This window comes from Amphiura filiformis, chromosome 3, assembly GCF_039555335.1.
Source record: "Amphiura filiformis chromosome 3, Afil_fr2py, whole genome shotgun sequence".
Taxonomy (NCBI): Eukaryota; Metazoa; Echinodermata; class Ophiuroidea; order Amphilepidida; family Amphiuridae; genus Amphiura; species Amphiura filiformis.
The window spans coordinates 74,755,899-74,776,484 of record NC_092630.1 but is presented as its reverse complement, the minus strand read 5'-3'; the positions used below and the strand labels follow the sequence as shown (position 1 = coordinate 74,776,484).

Below are 20,586 nucleotides of genomic sequence, written 5' to 3'. Positions count from 1 at the left end.
TAAAACTTCCGGCTTTAATAAGATTAAAACAGGGCAAATCAATTTTTCATTTTAAAGAAGTCATCTCAGTGCTTGGCTAACCGACTGGTGACAGTCCGTTTTATTCCCCTGCGGTGTCACTGACCGCAAAAGGCCACACAACATGGTACACAATTACGGTGAGTTCATTTCAATGGAGTTACACATGAATGAGTTCTCAAAATGACAAATTATTTTCCAGTTCTGTCACACTTGATAATTAGTAAAAACTAGTTAGTATATCACATCACTTTGGTGAAAAAGTATTCAAACATGGATTTAGCATTTATCTTAATAATTATTTTTACAATTCTAGCATCCTGGCATGTTGCCCTTTTTGCACAAAATTTCTGGTGCGTGCCGCACATAGCAACCAGTGCATAAAAATGATAAAAAGGGGAAATGGGGCAAGACTACATCAGTTTGTCAGGTGCTTTTCCTATTGTGTGATGTCAGCTCAACCAAAAGAAACACAAGTATAAAGTCTGATTCAGACTACACATCACAGCTTTTAAAACTGAAATCTGAGCTATGTTTTTATGAGCTCGCTGTGAAAATTCTCATCGCTCAGTGGAAATTTAGTGAGAGTTGAATTTGCTCAACTTTCTTCGCATCGCGCTGCGATATCTCGGCCATGCACGCTTGTGATTGGCTGCTGGAAAATCAAGGTAGGCAGAACGACCATAAAAGGAGATGATGGCAGCATCACACGATGACATTAAAATGTATATTTCAATTTCATTGCGCAATGCTGCGATGTTTTAAAAGCATCGCAGCATCGCATCACAATGTGATGTAGTCTGAATCGCACTTATGACACAGATCTTGCACACTAAACTCCAGTGTCCACTGAACACACTGGAAAGATACTCGCATTTTTGTAACTCTACCTCTACCTCTACCTATCTTCCTGGGACATATGTAATCCAATATTTGTGGTCTATTAAATAATTTTTGATTACATATTTTGGTATGCATGAATGGATTTCAAACAAAAGGACAATTGCAATAGTTTTGAAATGATAAAATTAGCTTACTCAATATTGCAGTTATAATATGATGCTAAATATTGATGGACTATTATAGGAGGTACAGTGTTGCCACATATGATAGCTAAACTAATATTGCTGCATCATTTAGTGCACATTTTTGGTCCCTGGGGACCACTGTGGTCTATGATTTGTTCCGGCCAGATAATAGTTGAATGTGACATCAGTGCTATTACGTGGTTAGCATCACTGCTATTACGATGCTACACGTTGCATGCATGCTGAAAACCACCTTCGACTCTACGTGCACTTCAATTATCCTTCCAAATTTGTGACTGATATTCATTTCAAAGAAAGCTCTGTGTACCTTCCATAGCCCAGAACATCTGCACTTGGCTTCCTATCATATCTGGGTAGAGTGAGGCAAGCCATATAGAATATTTAAATTGTACAAATAATGTAACTATTAAAAGTCAATAGTTGCATCAACATGCCCTTTAACCATATTGCCTGACCATAAAGTCGAATACTAACCCTAATTTGAAGCTAACCCCAAATCCTAACTGAAATCCATAATACTTAACCATACCAAAACAAGACTGTGTTTCCTATTAACTATATAGGGCATTTCCAAAACATCTATCTATTGACACACCTACCTAGAGCTCTTATGAATTTATACATTTCTCATTTTTTTTATTTCCACAGATCAGCCATTCCAACCAGCTATGATGTCGTATCTACTGTATATCTCCACAGACGGCAGGCAATGATAGTTAGCCAATGTTACATGGTTGGTTCGGGTACCTCAAATCCTAACAAACTTCCACAATCACATATTTTATATCAACTTTAGACTTCAATCAAGTCTAATGATTCAACATTTTTAACTGGTCTGAAGTTTTGCACAATGCCTGCTTTTAATTTGTGATTTGTTTCAAACATGTCATTTTTTACCAGCATTAGGCCTAATTATCTAATGTCAGTGATTTGTATAGGCGGTTAGGCCTACAGCTACTTTTTAAGATTGAGTTTTGGTAGTAGACATCTAAAATGGATTTATATTTTGCCTAAGTTGTGAGTCAAGACTTTATGCAAGACTATTTGTTTCTTTTTCTTGCCCCTTAGACTTTTAATGACATAGTGAACATGGTCTTACTGCCTTAGTTACACATGACTGTTACTTGTGAAAACTCACTCAGTCAATTTGAACATACAAAATGTAAGTCCACATTGGCAAATGGGTAAATAATCCAGTTGACATGAACTCAAACTAATGTATAAGGCATGGGCAATGTAAGATAGAGGCCTAAATTGGCATATATATCCCTAGTCCCTACAATTTTGATGAATCATTCAACCTGCTATTTTATGCAAGAAATCAAACACTAATTTACCCACACATGGGTTAAATTTGAAGGAAAAAAACAACAAAAAAACTGGGGGTCAGGGCCATCAGCGGCCACCCCACTTTTTGAGAAAATTGTTTTCTTTTACTTTTAATATCTTATTTCAATTCGAACATATATTGTATTTTGGCCACCCCACATTTGTGATGGCTGCTCCACATTTTGAACCTCGCTACAGCCTTGCTGGGGTTAATCATACTAGGCACACAAGAGTTTCTTATTTTGGAACTGCGTGTGTACCACATTTCAGGTACTGCCCAAGCCTATTTTGAAAAGTCAATCAGAGATTGTTTGAGAAATGCAGTGGTACATTAAAAGCAATAGATGTTTGAGCTTTACCAATACAGAGGATCAAGGCATATGCTAATAATTCTATACAACTTCATTTCAATCAGTTGTTTGTATTGAAATCAAGTAGACTAAGAATAGAAGCAAACTTCATTGATACTGAATTTTAAAAACCCACAACCTGCCTGGGAATGTTTGATTTATCAGCTGGTTGAGAAGGGGGAAGATAGGGGATAGCAAATTAATTTCTTCTTCATATGATTACTGGATTCATTGCTATTGTTTAAAACAAACTTTTTTATAATTATGGCAAAATCCATTTCTTCCTCCAGAGAAGTCCAAATTAATACACAATATTGGACATATGACACGTTCCAAGCTGAAACATCACCCCCTCTCTTGTATGATTAAGTCAATTAATACACTTTATGTTTTCAACTTTAACAATATATGTGAAGAAAAGTCAACATAAACCCATCCAAACTAGGTTTGTTCCTGCTCCCCTGGGCTACTGGAGTCTACCATAAAGTCAATACTTAGTCAACTATTGAAGGTTTTAGTTATTGGATCCATTTGGACTACAATACATTATATTGACCAGTACAAATACTCCATGGTAAGGAAAGTGAATGGAACCAGTGTCTATCATAAATTGTTTTTCTTTCAAGTCAATAAGACTTTTTACAAACTTGGTGGCATCACTTTGCTCTCAAATCTTTGAGCTTAACTGCAAAGTACAGAATGTAAATCTTGGTATCTTTTAAGGTCAATGTAAATATTTGACTATGGAAGAGGAACTCCACTTTATTTGGTTGGTTCCTATGTAAAGAACCATCTTACAACAAGATGAACACCTCGCATCACCATGCTTTTATTCCCCTTATTGTTGATGTGTGCGCCATCAACTGGGTCGTTTCTACTGCTCTGTAAAAGGCAGGTAACAAATCACCCTCCCCCCCCCCTTTCCTATGCATTAAGTGGGGAGACGTTAGGTCAGATTTGAATCATGCATGTATATGGAGCTTATCACAGTTTAAGTAACTTCTGGTGTACCCACTAAATCTTCACCTGAACTATTTCTACTGGAAAATATTGCAATGTATCATCCATTTTTAAACACCTTAAAAATTCTGGCATACATAATAAATGCAAGTGACTTTGGGGTATATGCATGGTCACTTGAACAGTTAGATGCAGATGCAAGTGACCATGCTTTATTTGCATATGATGTCCCGTTCATGCAACATCTGGAACATAATGTAAGTGACATCTTTGCTATTCATCTAAATTAATTCATAAAAAATGTCCACCCAGACCAAGGTGGGCCACAAAAAAGTGCAACAGTGCAAGGACCGGGACCTAATCATTATGAAGTAACAAGTTTCCAAACACTTTCCAACTGAACAGCACACTGCTAACAAACAATCTATAACAAATTAAATGCACAATGAAACCTATAAAGCTATCACACCCATAATGTAAGTTATCTGAGAAGATCAATAAGTCAAATGAAAAGGCAAACTATGATTGACATTACACAACAATATTTGCTGATTCACTGCAGACAATTTTACTATCAGCTTAAATTCCATACACATAATTATTGGTCTACGATTCTCTGAATATGTTGTAAATGTAATCAGATTCTGCTTTAATGATCCAATGAGGAACTAAAAGAGAATTTAAGACAGTGGATTGTTTGCTAAATTAAACCTCAACTATGTACTTGGCTCCAGAACATGGTATCCTGCTAACCGAATTTATCAGTTCACACTGGTCATGCTTTTGTAGACTCTCACCAAAATAAAAGCAGAATTCCCTGAACATGCTGAACTTTGCCTTTTTAATCACCATCTTTTCACACTTGTTAAGGCAGTGATTATCAATGATTACACTGATTCATATTATCATAGGTCAATTTCAGTGTAAAGCAATACAAGTATGTAAACCACAGTGTTTACACAGATAAGCAATTCATAATCTGGCATGTTTTATACCATATTTACATTTGGTAAAAGTTATCTGAAAGTATACAATTTCATTCTTGTTTCTGATACAAATGTCCTAAGTACTATCATAATTTCAATTGACATTTTGCACAGATTCGCCATATTGTTACCAAAAAGAAGTTCTTCCTTCAAACATGTGTACGTGCAAAAAGTACATTTTTGTTTTTCGCACCTTTCTAGCAATGCATCAGAAAACTTTTGCAAAGCATACACGCTGATCAAAGGATGTGTATGAAAGGGGTACGACACACAACACACACTTTGCGGAAAGAACCTTGTTTTGAGATAACCACGCAAATGGTCAATAATGATTTTAAAAAGGTGATCATTCATCATATGAATTTATTCTGCCGTGTTAATGATGTGTATCAAAGTCAATTAAGACATTTTGGAAATGCTAATAAGTAACTTGATAACTGCTTTCAACAGTTATGCAGCCTATGCTTGTCTTCTGTAGTTAGGTCTTCATCTTAATTCCCTGTACTTGATAAGTACATGTATCATTTGTCAGACATCTATGATCTTGAATGACCATGCTATCTTCAGAAGATACAATGTAGCAAATTATTGTGTGACCCTTAAGGGTATCCGTAGGGAGAACACTTTGTTTTACGGCCAGGTCTGGCCAGGTGCATGTTTGTTCGCAGTCTACAGGTGTAACTAGGTTGTTGTATATTCTATAATTTTCCTGGTGTGTTAACTGTGATTACATCTAGACACCAGTTTATTTTTTATTTGAACGGGACCCTAATTTAATGAGAAAAACGCCGAAAAAGAGAGGCCCGGCAAAAGCCGACTTGCAGACAATTTTGTAGCTACAGACAGCTCGTATTCCATATAACAACTACGGAAACCAATCAGTGCCAGAAGTGTTGATTTATATTTCATCCACTTAGGTTTGGCTTAACCCACTAAAAGGTAAAACTTTAAGGCTGATCATTTTAATTATAAATGTAGTGTGTGTGTAAAAGTATATTTCTCAAAATGGAGGAGAGCGCCTATGACTATTGTCCGTTCTGTCTACATGGTCTATGATAATTATTTTCTTACCGAAATATATTCACTTAACACAGACCACGGTTGCCAAACAAATGAGGGCAAACCGCTGGGTCAAATCATTGAAAAGTCGCCTAATATTTTTTTTTTTATCAACCGTTGGTTTCTATGAGATAAAAACTACCAGAAGTCGCGTAAGCCAATGTTGAGAAGTCATGCAATATTTTTCTTAACCATCAATTGGTGTCTATAGGACAGGAAATTGTCGCGAGGAAAATCTTCAAAACTCATCCTATTGACCTAGGCCTATTACATCGCGGGTTTGGCAACCCTGCAATATATACAGTTATATAACATGTATAACATCGCACCGCATTGTGAGGTGAACGAACTGAATGTTGACATTGTATTCAGGATTTAAAACAAGAACTGTCTTTAACCAGACAATGCGGTTGGTATAAAACATAGCGTGTGATATCATGATATCAACTTCAAATTCTAAAAACAAAAGTAAAGAAATCATTTAGGGCGAAATAAATAAACAGCGTACAGCAGGTGCTATCTTGTCAATAATGATAAGAGGAACATGAAAAAAACTAGCAGAGAGCATGCACCCCAGTAAAGAGTTAAATAAGGCTAATGAAAGTTAATTCCGAGTTTATCGTCCCTTTTTTTTCCCAGGTTGGTGAGGTGACTTTTTCATTTTTCATTTTTCATTATTTCATCAGATTTCATTATTGACCTAAAATGCGTGTTGATTTAAAGCCACACTCATACATGTTATTTATAAACATGTTTTTATATGGGTAGGGACTAGAAAAGTTAGAAAAGAGCCTGGTTTTGCTTCCAAGTTATGAATTTATATGTTTTACAAACAAAAATATATGTTTCAATTGCTAAAACTGGTGAAAACACTGATACTTTGAAAATAATGAATTATTTTGGCATTTTTGAAAATTTGACGCTGGTGTTTTTGGTTTCCAAAAAGTGACTATGGCTGGGGACGATAAACTCGGAATCGACTTTCACTAGCCTAAAGCAAGGAAAAATCATAATGTGCAGAAGGCCTACTTTTCGGATGATATTCACAGAAACAAAAATAAAGAACTAAAGATCTAAAAACAAAAGTAAAGAAAATGAAATAAATAAATAAACAGCGTACAGCATGTGATGATAATTATACACTTCGACCAAAAATTAAAAAAAAATACTTAACACGCGACATAAATAAACAGCCATCTATCAAGAATGACAAGGGGAACATGAAAAAAAAAAACCACCTAATATATGAGAGCATGCACCCCAATAAAGAATTGCTTTAAAATAAAACAATGAAAAATCATGACATGTGAAATGTATGTTGATACACTTATAAATAATACTCAAGGGTGAAATAAAAAACACCTTATCTACCGATATTTCCACAGTTAAACATACTCAGTGATCACTTGTACTAAAACAAAAATAAAGAAATACTTCACAAATGATAAGAGGAACACATAAAAAATAAATAAGCGAGCATGTCCCAAAAAAATTAGTAAAAGATAAAATAATGATAAAACGTACAAGAAGGGGCAAAATATTTGTCGCAAAAACTTATTAAATGCTCATTTGCTCTAACATATTTAATGTTTGCAATTTACTCCTAGTTTATCATTTATTTATTATTTATCTACGCTTATATATCTTTTATTTATTTATCTATTAATTTATCTATTTATCAATTTATTTCAATATCATTATTATTAAGTGCCTATTTATAATGATATTTAAATCTATCAACATTATGCTTACGTCATCCAGGAGTTATTATCCCACTTGAAATCGCCATATAAACACAAATTAATAAAGAAATACCCAATGGGTGAAATAAAAGCATGATCTATCTTTTCAAGAATGAAAAGAGGATATAAAAATATAACAGAGCATGTCCTATAAACATGATAAAGAATTATTTAAAATCGTACAATGGCTAAAATCGCCAAAAACCGCCTGATTTTACATATCCCTCTAGCGTTGGTTGTCAGTAGATTGCAGTCACTCCTCATCAAGTGTTGACAAAGACAACAGTGGTTGTTGAAAGCATTACACAGTAAGTGCATTTTCTTGGATCAGATACTACGAACTCTGGTTTACTAGTTTACTCTACCGATCCTGATGAATTTGTTCAATCAATAACGATATCTGGGGACCAATCACAAGCCAGATTCATTTAAAGATGCATTACATCATGACCAATTTTAGTTAGGCCAGAAATTGGCCTAACTCTCCATAGAATCCCGTGTTAAAAAGTTATCCGCAATCCAAAGTCAGTAGTCCACTTGGGAAGCTAACAAACAGAAGGCGTACGGTGACTGAAAAGATTAGATGTGAAAATCTATCAATTGTGCACAAATAATAATCAGAGTTTTAAGCTTAAATGCAATAGCCAGAAGCACAATTGGCAAGTGGAGTACGGAGATCTATAGCTACACCCTGGAAGGAAAAAACAGTATTTGAAACGAGGAAATGTGCAATATGACTTAATGTAATACATTAGAAAAGGCTTAAAAGGCAACTATTAGGCCCTGATTCATATTTAATCATCATTTAGGCCTGTAAATTAGATTGTCTGTGTAAATTTAGCAGGATCCGACTTTTTATGACGACTTTCAAAATGTGTTACATTTCAGAAACACCAAGCTGTTTGTGAGGTGGCGTTAGCTGTATGGGTTATAGGTTGAACTTTTTACAATATTTCTGGAAAAAAAATCCTGAAATCCATATATTAATTTTTACAATGGATGTCGTCATCTGACCTTCTGCTTGCAGAAAGGGAAGTTTTGAAGAACTGAGTTGTTTTCCGGCCCCTGTCTGTACAGAAAGTCAGTGGGGTTATTTACTGGTGTGCACCCTAAAAGGCCCTTGTCATAACCAATGGTGGCGGCATGATATTTCCCGTGCATGAGGCTATAGGGAAAATCAAATTATATGTCTAAACTTGAGGTTGCATGTGTAAAACATGGTCTTTTTTTAACGCATGTTTGGGGTATTGAAATGATATTTTTTGGCTTGCACAATCATGGTAAAGATCCATGTCATACATAAGAGATTATAGGACATACAATACTTGGTAGGCCTAATGATAATGCGTAAACTTTGTACCTGTTAGGGAACTGAAATCAGACTGAAAACACAAAGCGTCATTCGAGGCTCTGTCTCACCAGTTGCATTTACAAGGCCCTTGTTATAACCAGTGGTGGCGGATGATTTTTTCTGGGGGAAGGGTCACACAAGGTTCTGAACAGAAACGTCACATACGGACCAACCCACACTACCGAGAACCGCGAATGCCGAGAACCGCGAAAGCCGAGAACCGCTCTAGTATAGTGTTAAGACTATAACAACTTGATTACTGTTGCTTTCTTCTGAAGATAACTCTTACTACATTTCTGGAAGATCATATCAGCTATACTTCACTAGAGGATTGTGAACATCTAAGCTCAATAATATTAAATCATTCTATCTGTTGAAGATAAATCTTTTAATATAATGTCATTCTATGTTGTGGTATCATTTGATGGTAGCCCTATCAGCCCAATATACATGATAAAACTTGGATACACTGTACCATGTTACACTGCTATCTTTTGACAGAACATCTATGAATAAGTTTAATACATGTGCTGGAAGCCATGCCATCTTCAGAAGATCACTACATCATATCAGTCCAATTCTAGTTCACATTTGCTATTTTCTTCAGATGGCCACATATTTATATATGTCACCTTGATGCTTTCAGAATAGGCCCTTTATATCACCTCAACATACATTTCCACAGAACTATTCCTGTTCGCAAACTATGTACCCCTCAACTAGCACGAGTCAGAGGTAAGTTTGGTTTGGGTAGGGATGTGCTGCTGAGACCCATCAATTACACCAAATTTCCAAGAAACTTGGACCCATTGATATACCAAAAGTCAACAATTTCGGCCAAATTTCAAGCAATTAGTGCCAAAGTTTCCCAAACTGTTTGGCAAATTTCAACAGTTTGGCTACAGTTAAGCAAAATTGTACTATTTTCCTGAAAAATACAGGTATCAGAGAGCTAGCACAGAGCCTAAGCTAACACTTCCATGATATCTACTGAATCTCATGAGCTTGACAGATACTTGACAGTCATGTTAGCTTGATGTTTACAAGCCTGTTGGACAAACCATCTACTGAAGATAACTTAATCATATTGATTGTCAAAACATCTTCTGAGATAACTCTCTTCATCCTTTCAATACATCATAGCCATTCTACTCTCTGAGGATAACTATCTTTATCAGTCCTATATATATCATTAGGGCTTTAGAAATGTTTTGTTCTGAAATAATATTGTTCTAACCATGCTATCTTCTTAGAGTAATTCAATTCAATAATTATGAGCTTAGCACTAGCTTTCTAAGATAAATCTTTTCATTGATTCCATATACACCCATGATAACACTGCTATCTTCAGAAGATAGCTCATTCTAATCTGTTCAATTTGAGCTTGATAGTCATGTTAACATTTGAACACAGCTATACCATTTATAAAAGTTTACACGTTTCAAGAATCAAGAATCACCGACTTCACTGAAAAGGTAGACGCATCTTCTTGGAGTTTCTATCGGATACCTATGATTTCACTCTTCAGTACTTCTGAAAACTATATCTTCTGAAACTACATTAAATATCTCCTAGGCATGATAAGAGCTAACTTATAAATCTTTTCATTGTTTCCATATACACCCATGATAACACTGCTATCTTAAGAAGATAGCTCATTCTAAACTGTTCAATTTGAGCTTGATAGTCATGTTAACATTTGAACACAGCTATACATTTATAATAAAAGTTTACACATTTCAAGAATCAGGATGTTCACCGACTTCACTGAAAAGGTAGATGCATCTTCTTGGAGTTTCTATCAGATAACTATGATTTCACTCTTCAGTACTTCTGAAACTACATTAAATATCTTATAACTTGACATAAGTTTTAAAACCACAGTATCAGAAATTTCATCTATGTCTTGTGTAAAAACAACGTTTTATTCTAAAGTGAACATTAGCTTGCATTTTGTCCAAGCTATTTGATCAACTATTACTAGTTACAATAAAACCAAAACCAATCAGCAAGTGTGTATGGTCTACTTGACACACTGTTCATCATCTTGACTAGAATTTCATTCAAAATCCAGTGCTAACTATGTACACAAGCCATTGAATGACTGTTTAGAGAGACCATTTTCACTACTTGAAAAATGCTAATGCATTCGTACCTTACATAAACTACTTGAATAAAAGTTTTAGAGGAATGGAATCCTTGAACAATCAAGTTTTTATTATCCAAATATTATACTAAGCAAGTTGTTTGGAACAACGTAATGTGTATCATAGAAAAACATAATTTGCCCATCTATATATTCGCTGTTGTGGTGAATATGCATACTTTAGTAACCAGTTCATGCTTGGTTTGCACACCTGTTAGCAACCCATTGACTTTGTGTTGTGATCATTTTGATCATGGTTCTGAACACAGATAGCGTGATCCAGTTGACCTGGCAATGATAGATTTTGATGTTACACTACGATGGCGAGTACATTGGCTTATGTTGGTAGCAGTTATTATGTAATTTACAATACAATGAAGACAGTATCATAAAGCAAACAGCAGAATAATAATCTTTCAAAAGGCTCAAAATTCATTATTTTAGCCCGTTGTAGCAGAGGGCCAGGACAGATGCCAAGATGTATTACAGTAATGATTAGATCCTCTGCCCAGTCCTCTGATTGGTAAACTTACTTCAAGAGGGTGGTAACTGGGGACGAAGGTATGGGAAGGGAAGATAAGAGAAGGGAAGATAAGAGAAGGGAAGGGAAGGGAAGGGAAGGGAAGGGAAGGGAAGGGAAGGGAACTATGCTAGCTGGACTATGCTTGCTTAAATCTAACAATTTCTTAGTCAGTGTGTAGTGTTATACAGCAAGTGAGCTACCTGGAAATGTCAATGAATTGAGTTGACAGTTCACCAATATTATACTATACAATGCTGATATTAAGAATTCCCATAGCTTGCATGCACACCCTGTCAACCTCAACAATGAGGGAATGTGATTGCATCTACCACAGCGAGAAAGCTTACTCAGGGTGATATGGACAATTTGACGAAATTATAGACACAATTTGAGGCTTTTTACTAATTCATTTATTAATTATTGATAACGTCTATATTTTTCCACTGGGTCAAGCAAAGCCAACTTCTGGGTTAAATATTTATACATGCTCTCAATAATTATGTAAGTTTGACATACAGTAAATTATGGAGCAATTTGGGCTGGTTTTAGTGACAAAGTGCAGCAATTTGGCTTGCCACGCCATGGTGAATGACTCCCAAGTAGCTCAATTTTTAAGATTCCAATGGCACTTCCATCAATTTAACAAAACATCTAGTCTCCAGAAACATCTACGTCTGCAATCAATAACAGAATCTATGTAATGTTTGGCTAATTTTATGCATTAAGAAAGGGTACGACTGCAGTGTCTCTCTACTGACACCCCTTGGGATATGGCGGACAAAGGGTACTGCCTTTAGTGTATTGATTATAGCATTGGAAGGTTATTAAATTACCTTAAGCTCTGGTGCCAATGGTCTTCTCAGAGAATTTGTATTGATACAAAATGACTGATAATTATTGTATGCTATCTACTGATGATAGCAATAATTATGATGCATGCCTCAAATTTGATGTTCCATTCAACTACGGATGGGATGTTTCTGAAGAGATGTAAATTTAAATTGGGCAATAGAGAATACACACAAACAAGTGTTTAAATTCAGGAAAGCATGACCAGTAGTCCACTATTCTTGATATTTCTTTTGGTCCACATAACAATTGGGCATAGTATATATATGCAAATTAACGATATGTTTAGTATGACAAGATGAATTCTGCTACACTTTTAAACATTTTATTGCAAGATATTTTCCCTAGCAAAACCGAGAAGTAAAACTTGGATATACTGTAATGGAGAAAAGCATATGGAATCAGACCTCTGATCTCAGCCAAAAAGACAACATTACTATCAATGATATCCCTTAATTATCATTTACCATGAAAGAAGGGGACTGCATATCAAGAACCTAAAACACAAAAAAATGACTTCTTGGTTTCTTGGAGATTGTGAATTGCTTGACAGAGTGGTTTGATTATTTATGTTTTGCTCAGTTGCGGGCTGATCATAGTGTTTTTGATGATTTAGCACTTGGACCATCAAAGGTTGTGAGAATCAGACATACCATTTATGATGTTAAATATTTCTCTTTCTAAAGAAAATCATTAACAAAACCTTACCTCTAGATACAGCTGTTTTATGGGGTACATTGTGATCATTTTTAAAACATGAAGTATGGTATCATAAATTTATTATTGGATTCAGTGTTGACATGATATTGGGAATTACCATGTACTTAGTGTCATACTGGCTTCAGCCTTTATACTTTGACCTCACCCAGTATAACACTTCTGGCATGGTAATTCCCATAACATATCTCCACCCAATAATATCACACCCTGAACCACAAATTTATTGGTTTAGTTTGGGAAAACCTAAACATACATTTGGGTATCTTGCATTAGTAAAACATTGCTTTATATGGTGCATTCAGTTGGCAACAAACTGCTTTTTTGCCCCTTTATACTGCAACACAAAAAGCACAACCCAAATCTAAGGCAAGTACTCATGGATCCATTTCACTTCCATAGTATGCAACAAAAACAGATTCCTACACTGATAGATGTATTGACAACACTAAAATTAATGTTAACCAAATCATCTTGCATCGCCGAACTCCCTCAACAGGTTAATTTAATAAAGTAAGGTATCAATTTTGGTCAGGCCCTGTTTCCAAAGCTTTACAAAAGTAACAGATTACCTCTATAGGATTACACCATCGTTAATCTATAAGTCATTGATTAGCCTTAGAGTTATTGTGGAAACAAGTTAATCAATACCTATCTCAATTGATACATAGGTTGGGAAAATCAGAAGGCAATGCACTATTACTTGTGACCAGCTAAGAAGTGAAGTTGCCACATTGAGAATTTGCATGGATTGGGGAGGGGAATGTTTTTGAAGCATTTTTTATAATTATTTTCACTACCATTATTTTTGATGGTCTGACTAATACGCTCATTAGCAATATCACAAAATCAATGGCAAAATTGACATCATCATTGTGGTAATTTACTGTGGTAATCAACTCTCTTAGGTCCACATGTATGATAACTGAAACCCACACAGGAAGGCTACCTAACATACCAGCTAATACACTTCTAGTGCCCGTTTCTATTCATCGTTATGTATTCTTCTCCCGTGCATTATTTTCGCGAACTACCCTTCACAGCTCAAATTATATAAACCTGCACGCTAAACAATGCATTATCTAAAACCTGCACGCTAAACAATAGATTCTAGATAATACGTGCACGCTCAAATACTAGAAATACTACTTTCACATAACCATAAAGTAGAGTTAGGTGGCGCTTTAGACACAGAGATCACATAACTATATAATTGTCTGTTCGATATATATATACCAACAAAAAAGTACGAATATACATTCTGTGGTGTTAAAATGGTATAGTTACAAACGGTGTTCTATAATAGTGTACAATTACCGAATAAGGTGCAACTCGCTAGACTTGAGTCCAGTCCTCGTTCACGGAGTTTAGGATTAGGGTTTAGGGTTGGGATAGGGCAGTCTTGTAATAAGACTAGTAGAGTTGCACCCTTGCAAATATCATTGTCATAAATTATGATTAATGACCTCAAATAAATCAAACATCAAATGAGAATAATCGAGCTTCTATTATTTAAAAAGGGCCAAAAACAGGTGGATCATAATTATACAAGATGACACCATTGCAAAATATTCAGCATTTTACAAATGAAATACATGTAGGCCTATATCTAAAATAACATAGCCGGGCCCGGGAAACACACACTAGCGCATAATATCATGATCATGCTTTATAATACCATAGGCCTTCAAACACATGTGTTTGAAGGCCTATGATAATACTGAACAAATTGTTAAATCCCAATGTCGTGTGTTTTAATATAAGTAGTTCAAATTATAGAGCTATAAAGTCCAGTTGATATTCACCGTAGTACTAGTCTGACATCTAAATCGATCGTTTCCAACTGGTTCAGTGCTCTCTGTGTTCGAAACCACGATATTAAATGATCACAACATAAAGTCAAGTCAATTAAACCATGCGTGAATAAGTTACCTAAGTATGACGTATGGCGCAATCGATACCATTGATTACAGGGATTGATTTTCTTTACCAGTTAAATGCTACGTAGCTGGTCAATGTCCTGACGGTGTTTTTAAAATGTAAGATATTTTCCCTAATATTAAAACTAATATAATGAATGCAGCAATTAATATTGCCTATTGTTTTAATAGGCCTACACTCAAAGTGTATGACGGATAATGTACTCGTGCAAATGCATTCGTCAAGATCATTGCACTTGCCATGGAGTTATTGCATTTAGCTTTCGAGCCTATCGGCTCTCAAGCTAAATGCAATAACTCCACGGCGCGTGCGATTATCTTGACGAATGCATTGCACTCAGTTCATTATCCTTATCATAACCAATTGAACATTTATTGGTGTTTCTTTGATCATGCCAGATAAATACAATGATGGGACATTTTGAAGGGTATATGGCAAGACAGATCATTCTACACTTTAGTGGTCTAAATATTGGACCGATTAAACATGATGCAAGTGATTCTTAGGGGCACAATGATAAAGATATCAAGAAAGCATGTGTCTAATAAGAAATGCATTATGTCTCATTACCTTATATAAAGTCAATATTGCCATTTCTACTATGAACTTGAGAAAGCTATTATAAGAAATAACTAAGTAGGCAGCAAAAGAAAGTGAAAGTGAAAGAGAAGTGTAAAGTGAGATAAAGAGAGCGAGAAAAAAGACAGAAAGCGAGAATGAATGAAGGAAGGAAGGAAGGAAGGAAGGAAGGAAGGAAGGAAGCACAAAGAAAAGAAGCAGGAAGAAAATGTAATCAAAACAGAAGAAAAGGAGCAAAATAAATAATTGATGACACAAAAATCCCATCCTATTATTCAATCTGATTGGAATACTATCACTCACTAGGAGCACTCAATGCAAAATCAAGATTCAATTTCTATTGTCTCTCTGATTTAATTGGTAATTACATGTAATCAAACACTGTGTTCAAAAAGTTTGATAACATACCTAATTGCATATATTGTATAATGGGTAACTGTGTTAGTCATTTCTTAGAATGGGCGATGTACTCATGATACATAATACTTCATTTAATCTATTACCATGATTACCGTAATGTATACAATTTCAGTGTTTATAGTGAGTTCATTGATAACAACACTAATTACATATTCATATATTCACAAATGTTATCCCTCCACTCAACTAGATACTGCAATATTCAAAGAGGACAAATACCACATTTGTTACAGTTGTTTTTCAATGTTCAATTACTTTGTAATTCTGCCCAAAACAATTTTCAGCAGCTTTGAAAATGGCCTACATGCCATGTTTAGCGAATTAAAGGTATTGTTATTAGCTGCTGTCGTGCATCTGTGATGTCGCCCATGTTATATGAGACAATAGATGCACAACAGCGGCTAAAAACAACACCTTTATTCTCATTCTTAAACACTTCAATTCAAAAAAAAATACCATAAGTATACCAAATTTTAATCAAATTAAATCCTACATTTTCCAAGGCATTACCTCTATGGCTTAAAATCGGTCAGTCCCATTGTCACTATTCGTCTCCGATTGGTTCAAATAGCGAATACGCCGATGCACACGCGCTGACCCGTGTTATATCATGCCATATCATACAGGAAAGAACCAATAAGATTGCAGGAACATTCTGAAGTGTTTAAGATTTTTTTTAACAGCCACCATTTTCTGCTTTTTAAAGCTCCTTGGTAGACCCATTCTAGAGTTCCCTGAGTTGTCATGAGCATTAAGGTGTACTCCAAGGTTTGCAATATGCTGATTAACAATCAATACACTATCACTACTAAATAATTTGATGATGCCAAACTGATCAAACTCAGATCTTCCGTTCTTTAAATTAATTTGTTTTACTTTCAAAAATCCATGTGACAAACCCCTATTAAAAATAATAAGTGTTTCTGATTCTATTTCTCAGGTTATCCTCATGAATACCGAATATCATCAGCAATTATGCCAGTGATTTATTGTATTAGGAAAAGCTATATGTACTGTGACTAATTACACCATGCATTGTTTCTTTACTTGATATCAGTTTAGGAATGCAGCAGTATCTTTGATGAAGAGGGTCAAAGTCTGTTTTATGCTTGTAAAATAATGTATAAACACACACTTACAAAGCCTGTGCTCAAGAGTTAACAACCTCAAAATAAATAAATCTGATCATGTGTTTTATCTTTTGAGTTCTGCTTTACTGGTACTTTGGACAATATGTGATATTAAATATCTGTAATGAAGGATTGATGATGTTTATTAATAATTTTAATTAATCCTACAATATTTCCACAAATTCTTTTAACTGATACATGGAATTACAGTTGGAAGTCTTTGCATACTTAAAAAGTCCAGCAACAAATTTTCAGAATGACAAAACAATATGTAGCATGGAAGTTTACAGGGGCGTAGCAAGCGGGGGACAGAGTGGACGAAGTCCATGGGCCCGAGGGTTCAGGGGCCCCGAGCACAAAAGCAAAAATTAATTAAGGGCTGATATAAATGGAGAGCAGGGCCCAAAAGGAGTGCCCTATGCATCTTTCTTTTAACCCCAATAATAGCATGTTTTTTGGCCAAAATAGGGCAAAATTGTAAAATTTCCCCGCTTCGCGCGCATTCGAATACCAAAATTCATGTTGATCTGGGGCTAAAATAGTCTGAAATTGAATTAATGTCCTAGTAACATCGGAACAAAATATATTAGTCCCCCTCTATATTATACGTAAACCAAAACTTGGCCACTGACTTGAGTGAACATGCCTTCCTCGGCACTTGAGTTTGGGCCTCCACACTTTGGCCTGGCCCAGGGCCCCCATACGGTAAATCATACCCGTACCGTACTGCTCCTTGTCCATGGGCCCCTGATGCTCTTGCTACGCCCCTGGAAGTTTACAGGATAATGTCACAAACCCCCGCACAAACCTTACCTAAATTTGAAGTGTAATAAGTGCGACTCTGCAAAGTCACCACACAGAAATTGGTGGCTCATTTTCATAACATTTATAACATCCTAAATGCAATAAAATCTCAACTTCTGAGCCTTGATATGAGTCCTCAATAAAGTTGTTATCTTACAAACAAAATGTAAAAACCATGACCTACCCCCTCTGAGGTGTTCTAGATATGCCAGTAAATCGGCTGGCAGCGGTCAGGGGTAGGTAGGGTTATACTTGGATCTTCAACCAAATTTGTGTGGGGGTTATTAGGGGGTTATAATGGGTGTGGGACTATTTCTTACCTCCATTTTGGTGAAATATTCCACGCAGCCTAGTCAGTGCCTCTTGAAAACATCTTACATCTCTTGTTAACTGTACTATCTCCTCCTGGTTGACAATGGGTGTATCAATACAATCTGAGTTCAAACTCAGTAGTAGAGCTACTCTTTGATGGTCTTCGTCCCATCAATGGAGAATTAAACACTGCAATGCTTGCTGGTCGTACACCAGATGAGTCTCCACTTGATCCTGAGTGTCGTTTCATTTTTGAGTTCTTGTATCTCATTGCCATCTCTGCTTCTGGAGGGGCAAGTGAGTCCTTTGGGGATCCCGATAGGTGTGATGCTGTGTCCGAGGTTGGGATCATGATCGGGCTACGTCGTCCCATTCCATCTGAATCCTTTAGAAAAACAGAAACAAAATGCAATTAGTGAAGAATAAGTAGCTTTGTTACAATTATGTTATGTGATGTAAGTTAACCAAAGTATGTCATTTCTTATTCATGTTTAATCATAGATCCCAAAGGTATCTTACACTTTACACGTCATAACATTTGGTCACAAAACAAACATTGAGCTAACAAAAAATGTAGCCATCCAAATAAAACTGATTGTAAGATTTTAGCTGCACAGAAACTACATGTAGTGTAAAATGAAATTTTTCATGTCCTGAAACTAAAAGTTCACATACAAAAATGAGGGCCAGAAAGATTAGGATCACCTACTAAATATATTCATTGGCTTTGAAAGAGTTGAACTTGTGTCCTATACTTTTTCAATTTTGTGTCATCTGGATTGGAAAATCAGGATATAAAAAATGGCAGGAATGTGGGAAAGCAGTTCCCAGAAAAATCTTAAAAAGTGGCAGAAAATAATTGGAGTCACTTGCAAATAATTACTACAATTACAACAACAAATAGTACATCAAAAGGCTATTTTTATAGCCAGAAAAGCTAAATGTACCCCTAGTAATGATAAACAAACTGTTTTAACTTGCAGGACATTTCTGATATTTGCTTGTAATTATTGGCTCGTTAGTTCCCAGAAAAGCAAAGTTATTTCTGTGGCCTGCGGAAAGGCTGACAAAAGTAACATGATTTTCCTTAATCCTTTGATATTATTGAACAAATACTATCATGTCATAGATTACTACAAGTAATATAGGGTTCAAGGTATTATTACATGGGTGATGTCCAATTTAATTAATCACTTTCATGCTTCACTGAACAAGATGAGACCAATTTCCATATGAGGTCATGTTATTGGTCATCATTGATTAGCATAAATAGATAATTTCAACATTTAAGCTGCTGAAAGGTTAATTTTTATTAGTTAATCAATAATAGGAGAAGGAATAGCACAGGTCATGACCGTCGTGAACACATTCAGATTTTGAAGTTAAAGTGGTGACATGGAAGACGCTGTCAAAATTGAGTTTGATTAATATTTTATAAATTGCCTGGAAAAGGTCACCAACTCTATTAAGACAGTAGTTCACAGAACCTCTGGTATTGCTTCTTCTTACAGAAGATCAAAGCGACAAAGCACATAACACTCTCGGTATTCATTGCATGTATATAGCAGAATGTTATTCACTTAATATAACTATCCAGGAAGAGGATTTATTCATTGTTGAGTTCAGCAGAATAGTAAGCTTATTTGATGTTCATCTGGGAAAACAATCGTTAAAACTAAAATATTATTATCTTTGATTACATAGGGTACAATTTCTCATAAGTAATGTATAAAATATAGACCTACTTGTAAATGTAAAGCCTACACATCAATAAAATGTTCAACATGCTACACACTCAATAATCAGCATAAAATCATGCCCAATGTATAAATCACAAACCTATAGCCTACAACAACAAGGAAATAGAAGGCAACATCATGCAACAATGCCAGCTGGTCAAAGTCAATGCCAAATCATAGTGTGATATTAACAGCAGGGGCATAGCAAAAGGTGCTGTTACTTTACAAACATACATACTTCCTGAAACTTGATCTTGACTTTAGTATGAAAACTTATTATTCTTGATAACCAGAGAATCAGAGAGAATAATTAAATTCCTTTCACATAATTGAATCTATTTACATTGTACTTGGTTGAGTAATCTGTGTTGATTCAAACAAATAACATATCCCACCTATTCAGTGCCCCAGGTGCTTAACAAAGTAACATCAAGGGGCGCTTCTTGCTTCTTCTGAAAGTCAAAATGGACATTTTCCTTGCAAAAAAGTGGTTAAATTCACAATAGCAAAAATACAAATACCCTCTTTGACTTTTATATAGTAATGATTCTGATTACTTTCAATCATAAGCACCCAGGGCAC

General features: G+C 35.4%; 1 protein-coding gene across 1 annotated transcript in view; it reads right to left on the bottom strand.

Moving 5' to 3' along the window:
- The window catches only part of LOC140149113 (rho GTPase-activating protein 45-like), a 151,539-nt gene that overhangs the window by 86,256 nt on the left and 44,697 nt on the right, over positions 1-20,586 (bottom strand). Inside the window, 2 exon segments of the mRNA XM_072171285.1 lie at positions 18,274-18,400; positions 18,402-18,650. Of these exon segments, the coding sequence (XP_072027386.1) occupies positions 18,274-18,400; positions 18,402-18,650 (376 nt within the window).